General features: G+C 37.9%; 1 protein-coding gene and 1 long non-coding RNA gene across 7 annotated transcripts in view; one reads left to right on the top strand and one right to left on the bottom strand.

The window, feature by feature from the left end:
- Positions 1–898: 898 nt before the first annotated feature.
- Positions 899–18035, bottom strand: LOC147796978 (uncharacterized). Of its 4 annotated transcripts, none has more exons than XR_015427503.1 (3): positions 16949–18035; positions 8218–8363; positions 899–4171 (listed from the first exon to the last, which is right to left on the bottom strand). It is a non-coding gene; the product is annotated as an uncharacterized LOC147796978 (long non-coding RNA). The 4 variants fall into 4 exon arrangements; XR_015427504.1 differs by having other exon boundaries at positions 8218–8340; XR_015427502.1 differs by having other exon boundaries at positions 17002–18035.
- LOC147796977 (uncharacterized) overlaps positions 11528–19833 on the top strand; it is a 31642-nt gene continuing 23336 nt past the window's right edge. Inside the window, exons 1-2 of one of the 3 annotated variants that reach the window (XM_087144992.1) lie at positions 11528–11767; positions 16094–16334. In XM_087144992.1, the coding sequence (XP_087001118.1) occupies positions 16146–16334 (189 nt within the window). In that variant the 5' untranslated portion in view covers positions 11528–11767; positions 16094–16145. Of the gene's footprint in view, positions 11768–15643; positions 15761–16062; positions 16335–19833 lie in introns of those variants that run through there. The other 2 variants (XM_087144993.1, XM_087144994.1) reach the window with 2 other exon arrangements.

The following is a 19833-nucleotide window of genomic DNA, read 5'->3' as shown; positions in this document are numbered from 1 at the left end:
ATATCTGGTGTGTTTTGAAATCGACATTCTTTTCATAGGTAATTTATCTCAGTTTATCTCTGTATAGAAGCTTCTTTACTTTTTAAGCGAAGGGAAGATGATATACGCATTTATAAATGATTTCCCTTGGTTATAACTTCCAATTAATTACATAAAACGTGTACTTCGACGTACTTATTATTTTTTAAGGACTAGGAACAGCAGACATATTATCAAAAATGCAAAAAGAGATGTTGTTCTCACCCTGTATTTTGCAGGTACAAAAAGCTCATTAGTAGAACGTTTCAACCGCAAAATTTCTTAAAGTCGGCTTAGATGTTTAAGAATATGAACAGATGATTCTGTATTATTCTAACCAGATAAACTTATCGCCTTGTCTGCCATGGGTTGTGGCATTCTGTCATTCTTCGGTTCTAATTACTCGTTTTCGAGATAATCTGGTACACAGAGTTATCTGATTGCACATAATTTTAATCCCCCAGACTAAAGACACTGTTGCTATACTTCGTGATTTGGGGAAAGCTTTAGCATTGCAACCACCATCTCTGGAATGGAATGGTTGCTTTGTGCCTTTCTTACCCACTGGAAACAGTGTATTGGTACAAGGCGTCTTACTAAGCAAAGTTTGCCTTTAATCACCAGGTATAGCAGCAGTGTCTTTGGTATGGAGAATTCAAATGGTTATGTTGGCGTGAATTTAAAAAATTCAGTGTGCCAGATTATATAAAATTCTAACTGAAAAAGAGGCTTATTTCATGCTGCTGCAAAGTGCATGATAATTTACTTAAGGTCAGGCTTAGGTTAGTGAGAATCTTTACTTGTATTGCTTTTTTGTACTCTACTTGGAACTCAGAACTCTGCAGTTTAAATTTCTAGACGAAGATCAGGAACCGTGGGCTTTGACAAGCTAAGGAGCTATATCACATTGTTTATTAGCAAATCATAAACACAGGTGTTAGCTGACTGTGTGATTCTCAATATTAGGAAAATCCATAGTGATGAATGAAACGTTCCATAATTTCCTTTGCCCTTCTTGTTAGTTTTAACAAACAAGCAGTTCACGAGCGGTGGGTCCTGTACACATTGAAATGTAAAGAGTAAGAGTGTTGACTTCATTTAGTAAACCGTGGAAGTATAAAAACTTGGGTAAATATATGTCTACGAAATGAGCATTCAATAGCACTAATACTGACTAAGATGTTGACCTTCATACACGAGCTTCCTTTCGCCGATGGCGGTCATTTCGTATAATGAGTGATATGCTTATTACAGTCTTTTGCAAATTGACCACCGAGAAGTTTGTTAGTATTTCTGTCACTGGGCCTGCATTTCACTGTCTCACTGAATGATTACATAACATTGTTTTTATATCGGTCTATGAAATTTGAATGAAATATTTTGAAAAAAGGCAGGACTTGTAGGACATTAAGAGGACAATTTAAGCCATCTGAAATGGAAAAGGGCATACTAAACTGTTAGCATTTCAAATCATGTAAATGTAGTAAAATACATGTGGCTGTTCAAACAAGATACTATTATTCCCCGCTAACAGTAACCATAAGTTGCTATAATCAATTGGCTGACTTTCGCTTTCTCTGCAGGTTAATGCAGTTTTGTATGGTGTTCCTAAACTTTGCCAAATGTCTGAATAAGAGAAGATTGTAGGTTTGCATGGTCACACGGGTTAAAGATAGTCGACCACACTCTCGTGGTTTTCTTTGTAAAAAATAAGTTTTTTTAAAGTGATTGTATGGGCAATAATTACACATACAAATTTACAGGACGGACAGATCGAATTTTTTTGTGAGGCAAAGATATGTGGTAGCACCATTTTGTGACAGTACTCTGTCCATCATCAGGGACTGCTGATTGTAAACCGTTGTCTTATTGCCGTGCCCAACGTACAACCTTCAATGTTATCTCAATTTCTTGTATTTTGATATGGAAATCATTCCCAGTAACTTGTAACAGTGAATCTATACAGAAATTATGCATCTTCTCGTGAACTAAGTTTAGTGCCTCGGGAACTGTATACACCACCCACCTCTAACCATGTTTTATTTGCAGTAGACCATTCCATGGAGCCCCAGCCCATTGTTTTTTTCTGACCATGCACAGCCGCGATTTATGTCTGACTAGCCTGCATGGAAGTCCGACATGCGTGCACGCGCACATGACACGAAGCGTGGGATGAGAAAAGAGCTTGTGCGCAGTGGGGAGGGCTTAATGGATCGGTCTATTTTAAATGACTAAAAATACAAGCCATTTATAACGTTGATGTCATAATCGCTGACGTTTTTGTACATTCCCTTTTTGTGTTATGGTTTACTGTGGGTTTTCCTCTACTATCTTGTGAAAGAAAAAAAATCAAATTCATGTTCACGTGACTAAACTGAAGAAAGTTTGCTCTCTGGTGAGAGTCATATCAATTTAGCTGTAGGATGGAGAAGACTTATTTGCATGTAGTGCAGTATTTTTGTTTTCTTTGGAATTGGCATTGGATTGGAATTCAATAAATAGAAAAGAAAGGAAAATTTTCATTTGGCTTTTCGCTTGAAAGAAAATACTGGAATACGTCAAATTTCTTTAAAGGGTGAGCTTAGTAGTGTTTGAAATTATCCCTTTAAACTTGGGATTCTAGCTAGAATTAATTGAAAAGTATTACAAGGAATAGGCACTGGTTAAACCGGTTAAATCTCTGAAATCCGTCTCAAATTATTTGGTTAACATTACAATTATGCATGCTGTTTTCCCACAATGGAAACACTGTGCAGGCAAATATATCATCAGTACCGTGTGGATGAACTAGGAAAAGGTAAATATGCCATATGATGAAATAATATTTGTCACCAAAAAATTAGCAGAAAGCAATAAGATAGTTTTGCTTTCTTAATTCGTTGAAATGGTTGTCGTGTCAATGCATCTCAACCAAGCAATAATTGGAGTGTGCAATCGGAATTTATTGAAAATTGCAGACATTTGCATCGAAATTATGAGATAAAACACGCTTAGATTTATTTGAGAATAGTGTGGCGTGAGTGTGCACTTTAACTAGGTTATAAACAATACGGTAATGGAATTTTCTACAAAATGGTTCTATTTAGCTTGACTTTAATGATGAAGTACTCAAAAATTACAGGAAATAATTCACAGTATTGAAGATTAAGGTCCAAAGGCCAGGTAAACGATTTGGGTGGGCATACTGACAATTTTAATGTGGGTTTCATCCAGAGTAATTCACTGTAGTTATTATTTTTGCCTGTAAAATTTCACAGTATTTTCTTGGCAGCACGGACGCCAGTAAAATACTGTTAATTAGTTATAGTAATTTTTTACAGTAAAAGCAACACTAATTAAGCTTGGTTAATTTAAACTGATTTAATGTAGACAGCCACAATAAGGTACTGTTTTCGTTGATTACGAGTTCATTCTACATGTGTAGAAATTATTCAGATATTAGTATAATTGAGTGTGGATTAATCAAATTTAACTTGTGTAGTTCAAATATAATTACCTATAAGATACACGTACCTCTTAGATAACAGCCTTGAACGCAGCCGTACTTTATCTCCGTTCTTGAAATGCACTTATATGGTATGTACGCGCATTGGTTGGCTCCTCTGATATAATCATGGTTGGTACGTGAAAATATAGGACTCTTCATTTTCCACAAAATGTTATCTGTTTAGGCAATTAATGGCACTGCGTCCAAAATGCACAACCATTTGCCAAAATGCTTGTGTAATACTTGACGAAAGTAACAACGCCCCACTCGTGTCAACGTGAACACATGAGGTCAAAACTCACACTGTAAAACATTACTTTTAAAATAATACGCAGAATTGTACTGCATTTCACAGTAGCACAAGGAAATACGTGTAACAGACAGGTTAGTTTACTGTGGACTTCGTTTACTCCAGAATAATACAATACAATACTGCACATTTAACAGCGCTGTATTTTACAGTGTTCTTGAAAAAGTCCATCCTCGTCGCTAATTTGCTGCTACATCGTCCCTGGTTCGACAGCAGAGTGATGGTTGAGTAATTTGGAATCTCTTTCAATTGAACTAGTAGTATCACTCCTTTTTGTGCACGTTTAGTGCAACATTAAATTGGTGATATACAGCATTCCTCGCAGTTTACAGAGAATTTGAACACCACAAAGAGACCTAACAAGGAAAACAATAGAAAGCTGATTGTTAGAAACTCCACCCAGAACTACATGCACAGACCTAACGAAAACTTCAGACAGCTTTGCGTAACAGCTATTTCGTTTCCATTGTTCAGTTCTCATTTTTAAATGGATATCTTGTGAACATAAGTAATCAACATGACAATCGATCACAACAAGTAAAATTTTTTATCAGTTTGACATCCAGTAGCGGAGAGCAGAATTGGATGTATGAAATGCATACATACGAACCACTTTAGTGAATGGAATAGCAACACCGTTTTAAACATGAAAGCAAGACGATAAATTTCAATTCACTGCGATTGATTGATGCTCATTTTGGGGGAGGTTGAGCAGAAGGTGGGAAGGGTTCTGAAAATTTCTGGTTATAAGGAAATTTTCCAATTGTGTGATAACTTCTGAATGTATAGGAAGAAACTGTATTCTTCCAAATATAACACTTTCTGACTTTGTTTGGTTCTGAGGTTATACGTCGGAGATATTCTTCATCAGGAAATACCAGATAGACAAACACTATTCAGCATTGGAAGTCTCATCATATGCCTAGTCTTTATTATGAAGGTGAGCTGCATCTTTGATAAATGACTTTCACTGAAAAGCATTAAAACTACTTAAAAATTGCACAATTCACGTTATTTTCCATTTTAAAATGGATAAAATACACAATAAAATCAGACCAGGAAAGTCATCCTTAGCTTGTTTGCATAATTAGTTTCTCTTTCGGAGGATTAGAAACTCTCTTTTCAAGTTTGCAATGACGCTGAAAACAAAGCCTGATATGCTCGAATCTTTTCATTCAAATTGAAGATAAATGCGGGCACACTGAATTCGATATGTTGCTGTTTCAATGAATATAATTTTTCACACCTTTGCCATAAACTTTATCATTGAAATAATTTCACATTTACAACGGCAGCTCCAAATAATATAATAAAGTTACGTGCTGTACACTGTAACAACACTCTCAAAATACGCCCTTTCCCCCAAGCAAGATAAAAATGATAGATGAATATGACATGGAATAAGAAAGTATACTTGCATGTAGAAAACGGAATAAATCTGACGTGCATCGGTAACTATTTTACGACTCTAAAGTTGTTTTGACGGATACACGTGATACATATGTACAACACGACTTTGCAGGAGAAAAATCATAGTTTTTTTCTGTTAAATAAACATCACTGAAAATAACGGAAGGACCTCACCTGCAGGATTATATCGGGAAAGCTCGTCAAGATATAAAAATAACTCTTTTTCTTTTCTTCAGGCAAATTTGATCTTCGAGTTGAACTTAGAATCGACTGAAACATTTGTATATATTGCCCCAAGCCAATCATAACATCCTCGCATGGCTCACAATGCTTCATAAAGCCTGGATGATAGTCATCGCTGCTTAGAGTTTAGGTTTAGTTCTTGCAAAAGTCAGATCTGTCCATGTTGTTTTATTACACTTTAAAATATAAAGTTTTGTTCTTTCCCCCCAAATAATATCAATTTGAACAACTAAGTGCTATCGTATGATAGGAGATGGCTTCCTTATCAAAAACAGGGACTCATATTGACAAATATTTATCATTTTTATTGAAAAACAGCCGTTTGTTTAAATGGTTTCTGCAATAATTCAAAATTTTGCCGCATCACGTTACCGTAATCGAAATATTAATTTGCTGCGAAAAACCTCTTGAAATTGAAAAATTATTTGGCAGCGCTGTCTATTTGTGTTAGATTACAAGTTGTCGACGTCTACCATTTTATATTCTTTTTATCCATTGTCATCGTCAAAAGGTATTTACAAATATAAAGAAATGCATCCAGTTTTACCGAATACCCGTTCATTTTGCTTGAAAAAGCCATTGCTGTGTAAGAAGAATCAAGTGCTTGATTTAAAAAAAAAGCGTCACACATGCCAAATATAAAAGGGACACACCAATGTACCAAGTGTCACACATTCCATGGACTTCTCAGAAACCACGTGAACGTGAACAACGCTTCGCTCCAATCATGTTAATAAGGTCTTCCACCATACTAACTCTAGTAAAATGTGTGGAAAATACCCTTCAATACCTGCTCTTCTAGCAATATAGACGTTCCACCGTAAGGCAGTTTACTCTAAAGAAACACAGCGTACTTCTTGTTCAGCTCTTTAAACAAAGTGCTAGAGGTGACTAGTTTTCCGGAGATAGTCGACATCACAATTCCAATTTTATTTGGACAAACGGGTAAATATTTTGTTTTATCGCTGTTCCTATTTTCAGCTATGTACTAAGCAGTTCCATGAGTCCGGAAATAAATCTCACATAATAGGTAGTCCACTACTTATCACCTGAGACTCAAGAACAAGATGTGTCCGAATCGGTAACAGCTCTACCTCCACTCTAAATTTGTTACGGCCGTTTATTCTTAAATTGTCCTCATTATAAAATTATAAAATATATCATGTTAAATTTTGTATTTGTCCGGTACAGTTCAATAAAATTAATGTCAGAATATGAGTGGGAAATTTTGCCTGATTTATGATATCGTCATCCTCTCTGATGAACCTATGATCCTCAGATGACGCGCTAATGTTCCGAAGAGAAAGCTGATGACCAGTATATAACAGGCAAAAGTGGTATCCCCACAATGCCTGAGTACCCTCGCACCTCCGTGACATCCAGGCGTGTCGCGTACTGCATTATTGCACTGGCTGATTTCACACCCTTCTGGCTATTACAGATGTAGATTCAATTTTGATCCTGTACAGCATGACCGAGGAAAAGAAATGAGCCTTGTCCTTCGAGTGCGGACACTGGCGTTACGACGGTCTCCCCTTGACTTGCAGGATGTCCCTAGGCAAGTACATAGGGTTTCCGATTATTGTCCTCTAAGGCGATTATTGCTGGATTAACATCTGACCAAAGTGCCTCCTGAAAGAAAATATTTCCCATAACTTGCAGCGGTCACCACCAATTTGTTCTTTGAACAAAATGTGCAACCGCCAAGTACAGTACCGTATGACAGCATTGGCGTTTTAATTGAGCCATTTTAGGCATCACGGCCAGAAATCAATTGTAAGTCATAAATAAACAAATCGTTTGAAAATAAACAAATCGTTTGCAGATTGGCCCTTTCCAGCCCCGTATTTTGCTGGGGGTGAGGTGTTTTTTTTTTTTGACCAGTTAAAGGTTAGAGCTTTCTAAATCCATGTCATTTTATTTTGTGCAAGTTTTGACCCCCTTCATTTTCAGCGAAATCATTAGGCAGTAACTATAATTTTTGAGACAGAGGGTATAGTACGAAACGAGCTACAGGTTGCTACGGCTGGCAGCTTGAGGCTGCGGTACACCCTCTTAATCTTTATCCCTGAGCGGAATTTGGGGAAGACAATCGGGCTGTGTGTTACTTGAAAAAGTGATATAACTTGTTAAATGTATCTCAAGAAAATATCTCTGGTGTGCTCCTTGAAATGCATTCCACGACTGGAGTCACTTATAAAGTTATCATTCATCTGGTCATGTTGATAAAATCCTTTCCTTCGTGATAGACGGAATCATCAACTAACGTCGCTATAGGTGAACTGAAGTTGGAATAATCCTCCTGTGCTCTGTTACAGGTCCCGTTAATCTTAGACTAAGGGTTTTTAACTTTAACAAAACTTTAGTTTTGTCATGACTTCCAACTAAATACAAACAACTGGTAGTAAGTGAAAGTTTCCAAGGCCCAGTTTCCATGCTTGATATTGCGATCGCAAAAGGTAAGAGCATTTGGAGAAAGTTACTGCCAGTTCATGGAAATCGTTACCTCACCAACACTCCAAAATAAGTAACTTTACATGAAAGTTAACATTCCAACTGTCTGAATGATACGGATAAACCAACAAAAGTGTATTAAGTCTAAAAAAGGTATTTCGGGGTTCCACGTTACCGATTCTCTTGTAGTATTGAGGTTCTGACCGAGATTGCATTTGAAATAATACTTGCGCATGGCATGATTGGTTATACACCTTTTTTCTAGTGATGTGGCCTACAAAATGCAAGGACCTACCAGCTATTGATTCCAAGAGGTGGCAGTAAAACTGTTTTGTCTGGTGATCCTTTTTGGTTGTACTTGTGCTCTTGGCTTGGAAGGCAAGTTGTCCTTTCCCCGCTGAGGTACCACTGCATGGAGCTTGATTAACATACATTTTCCGACTTTTGAAAAATTATCAAGAATATCAGTTTGAGTTAAGATCATAAAAATTATTTTTCAAGTTGTGTATACCATGTGTTACGATGCCCCCAAACGAGACTGGCATTTGGCGTCATCTGGTGACATTTTTAAATAATGAAATTGTGGTAAAAACCAAGAAAAGTTTATTTTTTTGTCCTTAAAGTTTATTTCTTTCGCTGAAATTTGCCAATAGTGGCCCGAAGGCATTTCATCAGCACGAGGTTGTTTACACATTCATCCCCCTTAAAATTTCCACTGAAAGTTATTCGGGAAAACACACGAAATCACTGGCAAAAATCTCCAATCAAATGAACCGGTGAATATAGGTCGAGCGAACCGCAAAGGGTTAACAATGAGTACCACCCACTTCCAGTCCACTGAAAAACTGTCATAGAATCTGATGGTCAGGAAAAATATTGTATATATTTCAATTCAGACGAACTCTGTTCGAAACCCAAGCAAGGCGACTACTGAAGCCTTCTAAAACGGGGGCAGCTGGAAAACCGCAGTCTAGGAAATGTACAAAAGATATGAAGGGAATGGGGAAGATTGATCAAATAAACAAGAAACAATGAAAGCATATTAAATGCATTTGGACGTTTTTTCTGTGCTTGAAAGTAATATCTGTCCCGACTTTTAGACACTCTTTGGCTGGAATTTATCTAGGTATGCAGCTTCTTTTCTGGAAAAAATGTTTCCCGCGGCAAACACTTCACTTTTCAACGAGCTTGAATCTCATCTACGGACCTTTATGTATTGCTATGGATTTGGGCAGTTTAATTCAACAGGAACAAATGGAAGTAAAAATCAGTGGTTTCATTTTGAACTTAGTTTTATTAACCCAGCACAGCTGGAAAAGTTATGATTTACGGTACGCATTGCTTTTGTTGTTGGTTTGGTTTGGTTTGGTTGAAATGTCACTATCCAGGGGCGCTTTCAAAATACTCAATCTGTTGTAGGGAGGTGTAACAAGGACGGAGTGAAGATTGAGGTCAGCTGAATCACCAGCCTACGTATATGCGTGGTCATTCTATCTCTTACTACTTAGAAACATATGATTTTTAAATGACAAATTGTGTTCTTAGGCTCTGCATCTCCCATTGGACACTGCCACTTTCTTTTACAAGAATCTTGGTACCATTCTGCTAACTCTTGAAAGTGGTAGTATTTTACTTATTTTCACATCACGCAGTTCGTTGAAAGATGGGCATTATCTAGGCGTTCGAAATACGTTCTGCTACTATATTTCTTTTTATCACTTCAAGATAAAATTCATTATTCCCATCAGCAGGCACACGTTATGCATGCCGGGTTCCAGGTTGCGGCCGCGGGCAGCCAGTTGTCAATATAGAGGCAAGGACACCTGGTCACCCCCTTTGGCAGGAAGTCAAGACGAATATGTGAGTCAACCCTGAAATTGTTACATGAAACTCAAAGTCGCGCTCTGCTACTGCCGTCAAAAATCACTTCGATATAGCTCTTCCTGCCGCTACATGAAAACAAACCTGCCGCCTCCCCTTCACCACCATTGAATGAAGTAGGCTAGATATTTAGCAGGAATTGTCTTGGAGCGACGGGCAACAGTGCCTCAATTTAAAATAAATAAACAAATAGTTCATATGAAGATTTTGAATTTGCCCTTAAAATGTTACGGTGACAAACTACGCCAAGCACCCGATAGTTCGGGGGGGGGGCTTCCAATTCCAACCGTATTTGCCAACGGTGGAAACGATTGGCGTGCTTTCTGAAATTCATTATGATAAGTAATTTGGCCACGTAATGAGAACTTCTAGTCAAGGAACCAAATGGAAAACACTGTCACTACCGCCCATTTGTTCCGATGGGGCTAGTTTTCTGGTTGGCAAGTGTGCCATATTTTTTAGGCCCACAGGATGCCAAGCGTGGCAAGGATTTGAACAAGCGTGCCCCGTTTTTTATGGCCAATTTAGGCTAAGCGAAATTTATGATTAAGAACTAGAATAAAGAAAAAGATTAGCGGCACGAAGAGCGATGCCCGAAAGTCAATCTCTTCTTTCAAATAGTGTTTTGTGTGTCGTGTGAGAATAATGAATGTCATAATTTCGTCATTACCGCGTAGCCTTCATCCGACTGTAAGACTTAGTGAATATTTACATCTATTTTTCTAAAAGTGACTTCAAGTAACTGCATACAAAGAATGTAAAAAGTCCAAAGGAAGACCGGTAAGGAAGGCTACCAGAAAAATAGGCAATACTTATAAATTAACTTGTCCATGAGAAACAAATTATAGTATATTATGCGAAAAATTTATCAGTAGATTAAAAAAGACAACAATTTGCCCCAAGTACGATACTCGACAGTAATTTTTATTTAATTACCAGATGTTCTTTAAAATGTAACTAATTAGTTTTATTACAGGATACAAAATTAAACAGTTTTGAAAACCACAAGAAAAGAATAATAAATATAGTAAATAAAATGCAAGGTTGAATCAAATTTGCTAATTATTAAATGATTCGTTTTAGCATAAATTCAATCTGATTTTTTTAGATATGATAATCGTTTGATCTCATTATCCAATTCATAAGTATTATTACTGGAAATACTGAGAGTATATCCAAAAAGGTGGTGAGCAATGTATCCCCCTCTGCTGGTTCAAACTAATAATAGTCAATTATATATTACTCTCTATTGCATATAAAATTATGTGATGCGCTTCACAGATTGCACTAAATAACGAAATAATTGCTAATGATATGTGCGACATCTCATTTTGTAAGACACATGAAATTAATTATTGAGTAAGCGATAATCGTTTTAACCGCAGGGACAGTATCATAATTTAGGTAGTGAAACATAATTCCTTGGTTCAAGTCGCTTTATAATATCGTTGTAAGGGAACACCAAATTCTTTGAGCGTTGTTGTTTTAAAAGCTATTATATATTCATTGAAGCGAATATGACGAAGGAAAAGCGTACTACTTCAATAAGTCAAATCTTTGCTGCGTCAGTATATTCCCAAGCCGTATTTCTGAATTTATCCTGACAGCCATTTGGAATTTATGATATCTCAAGTCACAGTCATTGAAGACAGTCCGCGATTTTCATTGGTTGAACAGCCTGGCAGTCGCACGCCCCTGCCTTTCTGTGTCTACTATATACCTGGATGTTAGGCAGTCTAGCTGTCGCTTTACAACGCACTTTGATTTGCCGTGTGAGCACTTGCAGACATCAGACTCCGGCTCTGTTAACGGCAATAAACTTGGTGTGCAGTTTCTGAAATAGTCCCCTGTAATCGTGTCAAGTTTCATGCATTTCTCTTTCTACCCAAGTATAAATGCCCTGTGACGTTTCTCTTAGAGAAGAAATCTGCAAGCTTGGCATCTGCTCCATCTTTACACATCTGGTAAGTGCCGACCTGTTGGCTTGTTGTTCCTTCACGCAGTGATTTCTTTTTCTGGCAAAGAATAAAACTTTGGTCTTACGTTTAATCTGAAAAGGTTTTTGGAAGTTTGGATTTCATTTTTGGTTTTTAAGAACTTTATCAGATGACCTTGTCAGGTATAACTATGAAAATCTAAGAGCATATTCTCTACTGTAAATCCTATTAAAGCGATGTTCAGAGTCAGCTTGAACCTTTGCCAAAAAAATTAGCAAAGAGGGAACAGTACAAGGAAACCTGAACCTACATTTCACACAAGGATAATGTATGGGAGGACGAGAAGATAGAATGTGCATATCTTACATGGTACACAACCACATTGCCCCCAAAATCTATTTTTGTCAATACTTCGTAGTTAGCTACTTCTTACTTTTCCCCATTTTAAAGGTTTCTTCACGTTTGTCTTAATTCATTTGTTGCGAAGCAGAATAATATCAGAAATGTATCTGCATCCGCCCCATTTTAGCCCTTTCCATCTTATAAAATTTTAATGCACTTAATAATGCGTGCCAGCGTTTGTGTGAAAATGCGTCTTGTAAATAAACCAGACTACCGGTATCTGAATTCTAAAGGATGGCTCGTTCTGCTGATTGAATTTTTACATATTATTTTCTGTGTAATTCAAAATGTATAGTCGCAAAATAATCATTATGTTCCATGCAGGGGCTGCTACTAGGGGCAATTTCTAGAGTCGTGGAGTACACAAACCCTACGCCACACACCTTCCCTAACGTCCTTGCCCGATCCTGTAGATGGTGGAAGTTAGTTTCCACATGAGAATGCTGAACAAACCTCATAAATACGGTCCTGGCATACGTTCTCTTTCTTGTAGGTTTTTGCCATCGTTCCTTCGGTATTGACACATCTTACATTTTGAATATCGCATAAAAATCTGCAATACCATCAGCCTCAGGGCTTCAGCGCTACTCTCGTGAACTAAACTGGGAACCCTCGTGGTCCATTGTCTGCACTACAGCATGAGCAGATCCTCCTTAATCCAAATGCAAACACAACGGTTTCAAGAGGGAGTATTGTATCATTTGGGTCCACGTGCGCACATCAGGAATCCGCACGCAATAAAAGTATCAGATGGCCCCCTCGTACAGGGTCCACTTACAATCAAAGCAATATTCAATCGCGTGCAACATTCTAGTCTTGAGAACTCAGTTGGAGGATGAGTCTCTTTTTTACACCACTTTCTATGACGAAAGTGGAACCTTTTCCCATTCCCAAAAGAAATGGCTGTTTGGAGGGAAACCTACGGGATTTGCACTGTTATTGAAAAGTATCATTATCCAGCTGGCCTGGATTTGAGGTTTGTAATTCGACAGCCTTTGGTGTGATAACAATAGAATCCCTGAATTTCTTTCAATTTAAAATGGAATTTAAGTCAATTTGATAGCTTCCCCAGAGTAGCATTATTGGAGCCTGAGTGAAAGTTCATTTACCGCACCTTGATTCATAATTAAGATCGGATACATTCAATCTTGAATACTTATTGGACTGACAACCTTATACCAAGTGAATTCAGATTTGGAGAGGTTTTGCACAGGTTTTCAAACAACTTAAGAATGCAGAATTACACAAGGCAGAGAGTGGATGCGACAAAATCGAGGATTAAGATCAAAAATACGAAAATGAGGAAACGGCTCAGGCAACAGCCCTCACGAGTCAGTCACTAATTTGGTTATTTCATTCCTGAAACTGAACAGAAGAAGAAAATGTACATGTTGTCTCTTCGGGCTCAAGAATTGGAGTAAGACAAAGTAAATATTTACATTAAAAATAATCGATAATATCAAGAATGAAATGTGTCTCTCTGGACTCTTTTGGTTAGTTATTAAGGGATTAAAGCTGAATGTTGATTACAGAAATTGAATATTAATGGTGGCTAAACTATGGAAAGTCTTATCACATTTAAATCAAGACGACGATTCGCGCCAAAAGTAAACGAAGCTGCCGTTTTGGAGATTTTTCCGTTGAACAGAAGATACATGAGAAGCACTTCAAAAAGTATGTATCTCGTGAAACGGGTCAATAACTATAACTTGGATAGTAATGAATGCCGATTGAAACTAAATTGTAAATCTAAGCGAGTCATTTAAGGTAAAATTTGTAACAATCTTAATCATCAAAAGGTCCAAGAAAACAAAATATTTCGATTCACGAGTTTCATGATTTAAGAAGAAAATGAGTTAAACTGTTAATCAATAAGCAGATTATTAATAACGATTAGATGCCTGTGAAATTTGGTGTATTTAAAAAGTAAAATGACGGTTAGCCATTGCTACAGTGAACGGTACCGGTATATGCTGGCAATCGTTGCTAATTAACATCACAACACACTCAAGATATTCGGCACCATGCAGAAACCAAGATTAATGGTGCATACCCTTGGTTTTGGCTTTGATATTTAATGCAATGTTATCCAAGCCCCGTGACAATTAGGCACTGGGAGATATTTCTGGTCAACCAAACGCTGCACGAAGCGGATAATGAGGTATGCACTCGTAGCGTTCCTGAAGCGCGATCATCACACACAAAGACACGATGAAGGGAGATGGAAAACCTGAAAATGTGCGTGCAATCCTTTATTTACACGCGTAAAAAGGCTCGGGGCGTTGTTCGCGTTTCATTGCACCGCTGTAAGGGCTGCAAAACTCCAAACTGTCAATTAAGAGAAGAAAGGCCCGATCAGCCATGAAATCAAAACGTAAAAGCTCCCCCCTAAAAACGTCCCGGAAAAAATCGATCAGTTATCGCTCTCAACGCTGTGCCATCATTTTTCTTCGGGTTGAGGCATGGAAGAAAACCATACCACAAGGTAAAGCTTAAAAGTGATTTTTTTTCCTCGAAAATGTTCTTGTGTAAAAGGCGGCGTCCAACAATAACATTTTTTGAAACAATGCATTCATTTTACCGATTTGTTTAAGTAAAATCGTTCTCTGCTGAATAGAAATAAAATTTCATTCATATGATATGTTCTTTTAACAATACTTATAGCTGATTGGGTTAGGCCTACAAACTTAAAACAAATGTCTGCAGCCATACACTTCAGGATAACTTCTTAGATTGTCAGATAAATTTGGCTTTAAATTTAATTATAACTTCGATCCTTCATTTATCTTTTTAATGAATCAAAATCACTGGAGAGTAAACTAAAACGAGTGAGGTAAGATGGAGACTAAAACAAATAGTTTGTAATGAGACAAGTCCACTTAGCTGGTGTAGATCTTAACTTAGCGATACAAATTGAAAGGAAAAAAAACAATGATAAGCCTTGACATTTTCTACTTCTTCCACTCAACGAAGGTTTATTCGCGTATTAAGTCATAAGAAAAATAGCTACAACATTCAAAGAAAGAAACTTACTCAACTAGCCTTTAGGCCCATACCCGCTCCTTTTGACAAAAAGGCATTTCTTGCAAGCTCTCTACCTTTACAAAGCGCCGGTGTCACTTTCCAACATTTCGTTGTTAAGTTGAATAGTTTCAAATGTTAAAACCAACAGCCTTCTTCATATGTACATAGACTTGTTGTAGAAAGGTTTTTGTGCATGGACAGTAGCTGTACTGTAGCAAACCCTTGAGGTTCACCGCCTTGTAGTTTTTGTAAGGACATATTCATCTCAAAACACAACACTCAAAGGCTTGCTAAAATATTCATTACTAAGGAAACACAGAGCACCAGGGATGGCTTGAAAAAGCGACATATCCGGTTGCCTTGTCGCACGAAGTGTGAACAAAATAACCGGTTTTTATTCGATTCCTGTGGTTTTCTGCCGTCGTATTTCTCATGACATTTTTGCCAAACCGCCTGCAAAAACATGTATCGTATAACCTTGTTATAGTGCTCGACGAATATCGTCCAGCTTCTGGTTATCGTCTGCCAGTTGGCAATATACCACTGACTGTGTTACTGCTATAGGTCCTGTAATTTAGAGCGGCTGATTGATTGGTAAGAATTTGGTGTTGCATAGTAGCCTGGTCACGTGGTGAATTACGTAAAAGCTAATCCCATTGTTAGTTTCTGTTTTTCTGCCTTCATACACTTATAAACCTGGTGTGGATGGATCTGTGAATACGTTGAATCTATGATGGTTATCAGATAAACTGTATACTAAGCAAAAGCGTGTTGTATGAAATACATGTCAGCCCAACAGTCGCTTTGCGTGTAACAAGTACTCATTCTGCAGATCGTTGCCGCAACAAGGTGTATGCATTAATGTACAAGCTGTTGAGTGTCTCTTTTTCTTGAAGGTCTCTTTCGATCTACCCTTCAACCACACAGGCCTCAACGTATCTGCTGTAGTTGACTGAACGGTACAAGGGAGAGAAAGACGATGGGAAGAAATTCGTTAGCGGCCACCTTGTTTCTGGCTGTAGTCTTCGGTAGTATACTTTGTAGCGCGCACAACACGTTCTCCATGAGTGGACAAAATAGATGGAAAGCTGGGGGAAAGAGGTCGGACCCCACGGTGGGTCGTCCCCAACAAAATTTCTTGGATCCATCTAGCTACAGCAGCGACCAGGTAGGATAATTTGCTTTAAAAGAGATACTAACCAGCAAGACAATATCACTGTTGACTTTGCAGACTTTGGCACAAAGCCACATTTCGGAATAGACCGATTGCACCCACTAAATCACGTGACCCCAAAGCAACGTGTGTTTTGGGTGTTGTTTACAAACAATATAGCTAAGTTACGGTATAGTACCCAGCACGTCAGTAGTCTGGGTAAAGTACCTACCGTTGGCTTCATTTTTGGTAAATGACACTTATGCAACACTTTGCTTTTGATGGACGCCGTGTTTGTTGATATTTAGTACCCAATATAAGTCACGGGACTTAGCAGGCGAAATTGGTCTATTAAGCGGGTTGATGAATTGAATGAATAACTGATTCATCGATGATTTATATCCACAAGTCAAGTGCCAAGCTTTTAGGTGGTCAAGGGGTAATTTTAGACCTCAAGAAAAGTTTTGCAAAAAAAGATTGGCATAATATTAAAAATTCATTCTCATTATTTTGAAATTAAACAGTTTGCTGGTAATTTGTCCTCTTTTGATAAGCCTGAATGCTAACAATGCAAACCTCCTCTTTTGAAATAACTTGTCCTGTGAGTTCTTACGAGGCCCTAAACCTACCTTTAGAGGTCCAGTCGAATTACTTAAAATTTAAAGAAGGGTGCCTAACAAACCTGATGAAGTGTCTGCTCAGTGAATACTGTACATTCTGAGGAAAAACCATAAGATTACGATTTCATATCAAAAATTGCCGAGTCGTGTTTTGAATTGCGCCTGAAGTCAGCGTCTGGGACGCGTTCTAACGTTCAGTCGAATGCAGCTACACTATACCACGCACTGAACGCACAATGCATGTGTGTGGGGGTAGGCGTACCCCGCGTGAATGGGACAAGTTTTTTTGTTAAGTAAATTTGGACCGAGTTATGGGGATATTTTCTTTGTTCCAATAAAGCTTTCGGTCCCCTGAAAACAGGTGAAATATATGTGCGCGAGCAAGTGTGTTGTGTCAAGGCTTGGGCGCTTTTCTAATAGCATTTTTATATGTCTTTAGACGCATCGTCGGAGATGGCTTGTTTTTCATTGTATTCTACAAAATGACAGCTTGCCAGATAGATTAATTGGCACGGAATGTAGTCCAATAACCATCTTTAGAAAATAATTTCGTCACTTACTTTTCGATTACTGCAAATGATGGACTGTACCTTAAAAACTTTCAATTTTAATTAATGCACGGAGTAATTAAATGAACTGAGTTCATTTTTAGTATAAACGAATATCAACTACATCTTTCACTGAAATGATTCCAGCGGATTGTACTATTGCCATGGACGCAGCGCTCCGTCGCAAGATACCGGATGTCGGTAACCAAGGGATTGTATCCATAGCACCGACCCTACACGCTCGATAATTTGGCGCTCGCAGTCTAAAAGATAACTGAAAAAATTATTTGTGAAAAGCATACTTGGTTTAAAGATGATTATGAGATTAAACTCCTTGTGACAGGATTATTTCTGTAAAGCTGTTCGTTTGAAGAATACAACGAATAAAGCCATTGCCATTATAAAGTACGCGCCATACACGTTCGCGCGGTTTATAATTCGTCGGTTCAGTGCGTGACATTGCGTGCTGCTTTTTGACTAAAAACGTGTCCCAGACACTGGATTCAGGCACAGTTCAAAACATGACTCGGTAATGTTTGATATGAAACCAAAATCTAGTAGAATGTAGATTTTCTGGGAATGTACAGCATTCACTAAGCTGAAACTTCATCAGGTTTGGTTGTCAAGTTTTCGGTAATTTATCGAATCAAAGGAACATCATGCACAAACAATGATGAACTATTACCTTCGTCAGCCATAAGACTCGTGTTTCAGTATCTCTGGAGGGCACTGGGGAGAAAGACAACGAAAAAGTCCAATTTTAGGGTTGGGAGGAAAATCCAAAAAAACTTCCAGGGAAGACCAATGGAATCAGATCAGGAGGCAAAGACTAAAAACCAATCGCACGTGTCGGCCTGGGCGGGATTCCCACCCAGGTCACAGAGTTTGATGGAAGGAAAATAAACATTAAACTTTTAGACCAATAACGAATACAGAGTTCAACCAACAAAACAGCTTTTCTGTTTCCCCTTTGCCCTGTCTTTGGGGAAGAGGACTTATTCCAATATGACAAACCGTTCCATTTGTCACGGCTGAGTTTTTTTTTTACGAAAGAGTTTTAGACTTTTTGACGAAGAAAATCGTCAATACTATCTAACATTGGCGAACATTTTCAAAGATTGTCCGCAAATGAAGTGATATGTTCGTATAAATCAGTTTTCATCATGAATGAATGAACCAAAACATCGAATTTACGTAGTCGCTTATATTGAACACTATAAATGTGACGTCATACTCAGCGGAATGAATGCGTTATACCGCAAAACGGAAAAGACCCTCACGGTCACGCCTCGTTTGACCGGTACACTGCACACTCATCCCTGTTGCCGTTATAGGGTATTGGAAAGGGCAAAGGCATGACTAATCACAAGTGTGTTTTGCCGCTGGCTCCTCTATATGAACCCAATAACAACATGCAAAATTTCATTTCTTAGTAGCAAAACCATCGCCTTCTTAAATTCAAAGAACCCAATCTTCAAAACATAACTTAAAATAGTTCGCTTAAAATAAATATCATGGGCACACTATGTTGTAGGTTAAATATAGTGTTCTTGCAGATTCGTTCTAGATTTTTGCCGCTTTTTAATTTTTGTTTGGTTGTTAAATTTTTGTATTTTTTAAACAAAAGCACGGCAACAATATTTTAAGGATGTGTTAACATGAAATGTTTAACTGTGCTACAATCCACACCCACGACAGTGTCAATTATTTCGCGTTAGAGTACGGTGCATTCTGTCGACTGTGGAATGTAATAATTTGATTCTTCGAGGCAAATGGTCGGCGGGTCAGTAGCTGAATGCAAAAGTGTCAAAAGCATCTGTTCTTTATCTGGAACTTATCTCTGATCGTTTTAATCCTTAAGGAAGCGTATAAAGGCATCCGAGCTCGGTATTTGTAACACATGCAATTGTATTCTATGGAAGAGAGGTCATTAGCTTCCGTATCTACAATCAATATTTGCCTAGGGTCGATTCGAGAAACAAGCGAATCATATGACACAGACAAGATTTCTATGAGAAATGATAACGCGTAGTTATGCTGTAAATTAGGGTACTGCACACGTACATCTTATATTATACTAGCACCCATCAAGAATGTAAAAACTTCTGAAGAAGATGGAATAACATTTATGTTTACTGAGTGAGGCTAAGAAAACCTAGTGTAGTGGTAAACAAATAGTCGCATACATTTTTAAAAAGAGAAAAGAAAGTGCAATACGGATATACACAGCAGACCATGCACTACAAAGCAAACGAAATCATGTAAGAAGCTATACTATCATAGTAGTGACTATCATAGTCAAACACTCTGCTAGAGGCGATCACGATGAAATGCCCATATTAGCGA

This window comes from Acanthaster planci, linkage group LG13 (assembly GCF_054643075.1).
Source record: "Acanthaster planci isolate LZ-2023a linkage group LG13, COTS_SCS, whole genome shotgun sequence".
In the NCBI taxonomy this organism is placed as follows: Eukaryota; Metazoa; Echinodermata; class Asteroidea; order Valvatida; family Acanthasteridae; genus Acanthaster; species Acanthaster planci.
This window is presented reverse-complemented; position numbering and strand designations above follow the sequence as displayed.